The 4979-nt window shown below is 32.7% G+C and overlaps 1 protein-coding gene across 1 annotated transcript in view; it reads right to left on the minus strand.

The window, feature by feature from the left end:
- Positions 1-4074, minus strand: part of LOC105620846 (protein no-on-transient A-like) — a 6805-nt gene extending 2731 nt beyond the window's left edge. Inside the window, exons 1-7 of the mRNA XM_012202322.1 lie at positions 3796-4074; positions 3499-3717; positions 2980-3281; positions 2439-2734; positions 1702-1892; positions 1498-1588; positions 1179-1198 (exon numbers count right to left, since the gene is read on the minus strand). Coding sequence (XP_012057712.1) covers positions 1179-1198; positions 1498-1588; positions 1702-1892; positions 2439-2734; positions 2980-3281; positions 3499-3717; positions 3796-4074 — 1398 coding nt within the window. The remainder of the gene's footprint in view (positions 1-1178; positions 1199-1497; positions 1589-1701; positions 1893-2438; positions 2735-2979; positions 3282-3498; positions 3718-3795) is intronic.
- Positions 4075-4979: the final 905 nt, after the last annotated feature.

Genomic DNA, 4979 nt, shown 5'->3' on the forward strand with positions numbered 1-4979 from the left:
GTGTGTGTGTGTGTGTGTATATATACACACACACACACACACACACACATAATTTAATCGATATATAGCAAAACTTATTAAGTAAAATTTATTTGTTTGTTAAAGATTAACGATGATTATTATGACCGATCTCTCCAGCTGCAATGTTGCAGCAGAAAATAGAATGCTTGTTATGAAAATCACAGTTCATTAATTTGCTTCAACGCTGTGATAAAATTTCAACATTGCACTATTCGCATGCTGGTTCATATTTATATATGTATAAAACAGAAGTTGGAAGTTTTGAACAAAACTTTCAGTATGAAGTCAATGCTGCGATCAGTAGAGATAACTAATCAGTAAGCGCTCAGTGTGATTTCTTAATATTATTAATTCCTACACTTAGATCCAATGAAGAACTAGAGAAAAGAATAAATCATATTCAAAAATCACTGAACGCTCATTGAACAGTTTTTTTGCTGAACGTAATTATTGGCATCGGTATTCCCGATGGGAGATTTCGCTTCGTAAAGAGTAGATCATAAATTCAAATGTATCCATGCATCAAGATTAGATGCAAAACAAAAGCGTATCTCATCAGTAGAAATATACTTATGAGTAAATAGCAAAAATAGCTATATAATCGTTTACAGTCTTTGCAAACGGTGCTAGTTTTCTTTGCAAAAATGCTAGTTAATGAAGATTTAAAATTTTTAACTAAAATCAGTGTTAATATTGACACTCATGCAGTATTGAAGTGTCATTTTTCATTGTCTAAATTCTAAATATTATGCACATCATTGATTCCTCCACATGTTATAAATATCCAAAATAAATCTTTATTAATGTATACATATTTTCATAAAAACAAGGTACTGAATATCATCCCGGTTTTGCAGACATTAGAACTCTGTTTGATATTGAAGAGCATGCTCAATTGGGAATAACATCAGAGTTTCAACTCTCCTAATTTAATTTTATGGTGTTGTACCATAAGAAATAAGTGCATTTCGTCATGCATGGCACAGTATTCCGTTCATTTTAATAAGGTTTGCGCATAAGAATATATTTCAAAATTGTACCGCCCAACAAGAAAAAAGAAAACTTTCATAGAAAAGAAAGTCAAATGTTTTAAGAAAAAAACTTAATGCTGTAATACATGTTATAGAAGAAAATAATTAACGAAAGAGATACATTACCACTGGCATGCCGCTTCCACCTGTAAAAAAATAATAAAAACATATGATTAAAATACAGAACGTAAATTATGACAATACTGAAAAAATGAGAATGATAAAAATTGTTGTTCTATAGTTCAATGCTCGACAAGTTCAGAACTTGTGCATAGAATTATATATTTAATGAAGTTTAAAAGCTTTTAGTGCATATGGCTATAATATAATATATATAATACAGATTGCAGTTATATTGTGCTCTTTCTAATTCTATACATTTTTTAATATCTTTTTAATATATTTTTTATATTTTTTATATAAAAAATAAAAACTTATTACTTACCATCAGGTTGACCATATCCATCACGATCATTGCTACTGACAGAATCATAACTTTTGCCGCCACCACCACCACCACTGCGAATTGCTTGTTCCTAGAATATGAAAAGATACAAATATAAATACACGATAATTGAGATATCGAATCTTTCAAAAAAAATATAATAATAAATATCTCAAAGTTAAACAATTTTATTACTCAACGGACCTGCATGAACAAATTGTTTTCCTGTTGACGCCTATGCAATTCTTCTTCCTGTCTTCTGATACGTATCGCCATTTCTTCTTGTTGACGTCGTCTTAATTCTTCTTCGCGAGTCCTTTGCTCTTCTGCTTGTCGCTCTTTCATTTCCCATTCTCTCTTCTGTCTTTCGCGATCCGCCTCGCGCATGCGCAGTTCTATAATATAATAAGATATAATAATTACTTCAACTTCATGCTTTCACTTTTTAAATATTTCTTTTTATGTTAAACTTGTGTTTCACATATCAGCACACAGCGATTAATGGAATTAATCAACTATGTTTCCTAAATAAAACTATATTTTTTCTACCCCTACAATTCTTATTAGGCACTTGTAGATTAGAATACATCAAACAAGCGTGGCGTCGGGGATGTTACAAAATTTGTTGAAAACGACATATTCAATTTTTAAATATTTAACGATTATGTAATCGATATTATGACCCTTTTATTTTTATCTTTATTTTTATGTTTTAAACTGAAGATGAAGGTTGAAATGTTTGTATATTATATCGTTTATATCGATGTTTATATCGATTAAATATTAAAGATAGATTAAGTATTAACAACATTTAGTTTTGCTTCGTAGATTTCTCCGTTGGCAATTTTAAAAAATTCTTAAGTCTAAATAATTATTTTTATTTTTATAATAATTTATATAAAGGGAAGAGATACTTTATATATTAATATTAGAATACACACGTTCTCTCAGAAGCTCTGTCTCATGTTCATATCGAGCGAATTCCATTTGGGCTTCCAATTTCTCTTCTTCCATTGCCATTTCTCGTTTGAGTGCTTCTTCTTTCTGTTTGTATAATTCATGCAATTGCTTCCATCTTGTACCGTATTCATGTTCGAAACTACCTAATTGTGCAAAGCGTGGCCCGATCTCACGCGCTTTGAAAAACTCTGGATTTTTGCGTGGTAAACTCTTATCAGGATAACCGTCCACATCATCTTGTTGTTCAAATGGCTCAACAACTACTGGTCGAAGGGAACTGAAATAGAAACTTTTTACAACTTGTATATGCTTTCATTTTTTATATATTTCTTTTTATGATAAATTTGTGTTTCACGTGTCAGCACACAGCGATTAATGAAACTAATCAACTATGTTTCCTAAGTGAAACTATATTTTTTCTACCCCTACAATTCTTATTAGGCACTTGTAGATTAGAACATATCAAACAAGCGTGGCGTCGGGGATTTGTTAAAAAATTTGTTGAAAATTGTGATAACTTACGCTGTAATGAAATAACAACCCTCTGTGCACTTTCTCAGAGCTAACTGAGCAGATGGTTTCCGGCAAAACTCAACTATTCCTTCGCCAGTGGTTTTACCTCTGTCGTCAACTTTAACTATTGCACGCTCGATTTCGCCAAAGACACTAAAGGCTCTTTCAAGGAGTTCATTGGATGTCCAAGGCGTTAGATTCTTTACTTTGATTGTCGATGAATGAGGAGCAAAGCGTACTTTCAACGCACGACCTTTGCGCATTGAGCCATCTAGTTCGCGCTTAGCCGTATCAGCATTTGCTTTATAATCCTGAAATAGAAAATAAAAACAATCATTTCCTAATTTGAAGTTGCAAGTTAGAAAATAGCTTAGCAATAGCAATATATAATCATTTCAAAATTATGCAGCTAGAAATTTTTATCATTTCATATCAAACGGTAATTAATATAATCATCTTAGTATCATAAAGAAATGTGGATATAACAATATTGTTTGATTATTAAATAACTGTGGTTCATATAATTACCAATCTGAGAAAAGCAAAACTTTTTTCTTTATTCACAAACAACTCGGATATTTCTCCATATTTTTGGAACATGGTCTGTATTTCTTCCTCGGTCACATCGTTTGTCAAATTTCCAACGTACAAACGATTCCGGCCACTAAACTTTTTTTCTGTAGTATCCTGTGGTGGAAGCTCATGAGTGGGTCCACTAACAGCCATGACACGTTCCATCAATCGATCCTAAAAATGATATAAAGTTCAGTATTATTTCAATAGCTACCATGAAAAAGACATAAGGAATATAAAATGTAAACTTACATCTTGTGATCTATTGGCCATGTTTCTGTCACCACCGCCACGACCTCCTCCTCTTCCACTTCCTCGCATTGCACCACCGCGACCCATACCCATACCCATGCCGCCACCCATTCCGCCACCCATACCACCACCCATTCCACCACCCATACCGCCACCCATCCCGCCACCCATCCCGCCTCCCATCCCGCCACCCATCCCGCCACCCATCCCACCACCCATTCCACCACCCATGCTTTCAGAATTATCCAGGCCTCCATCCATGGAATCACTCATTTTCATCTGTAAAAAGATCATAAATTGTTTCATATACAAGTTATTAAGGATGTATTATACATATTTTTTAACAAAAATTATAGATATTTCTATATTATATTAGAAAATAATACAAAAAATTCGGCAGCAATGTAGAATCTGGATAAAAATTATTTCAATAACTAATCATATTTTAAAAAATGAAAATAATATAAGAATATTTCCATTTAAACTATAACATCATATCGTTAAATAATAATATTAACCTTATTGAACTGTTCCATATGTACAATATATATTTAATACTCATTTTTATAAAAGGTCCCCGCACAAAATTATAGAAATTTGCCCCTCGATAAAATTATCTAAAACTTTAATATGTTATATAGTTCTTGACTCTTGATCAAAAGTGCCCACAGGCACAAAGCTTGAAAATGATCTTTTTTTTGTTATAGCCGTTTAAAGTTTTATTTTATTAATTAAAATCAAATTTTTGTAATAAATGAATAGATCTTAGATATCAATATGCTATCCTCTCACCATCTTCACCCTCACTCCCTCAATCTCCTTACTTCATCCCCATCACCCTCCTCCACCCTCATACACATACATCCGCGCGCGCAATTTTATACGAAAAAAGTGCATAAAAATCGAAGTAAATCTTTTTTATTACACTTATGTATGCGCGCGTGCCTGCGTGTGGCGCGTGTATGTATATGTATAAATAGTATGTTTATGATTTTAGTTTTTTAAATTTCAGAATTATCGAGAATAAATGCCGTAAACATGATAGATGTTTCATTCATTTGGAGTTGATTTTCGTGAGTTTCTTTACTTCTCACGTTTGGGATGCCCAAAAAAAAAAGAGAAGAAAAATATGCGCGCAGGCATATATTGTGGGATTGGGAGGAGGGGAATGGTGGGGGGAGTAA

The sequence above is a fragment of the Atta cephalotes genome (genome assembly GCF_000143395.1).
Source record: "Atta cephalotes unplaced genomic scaffold scaffold00030, whole genome shotgun sequence".
Classification (NCBI taxonomy): Eukaryota; Metazoa; Arthropoda; class Insecta; order Hymenoptera; family Formicidae; genus Atta; species Atta cephalotes.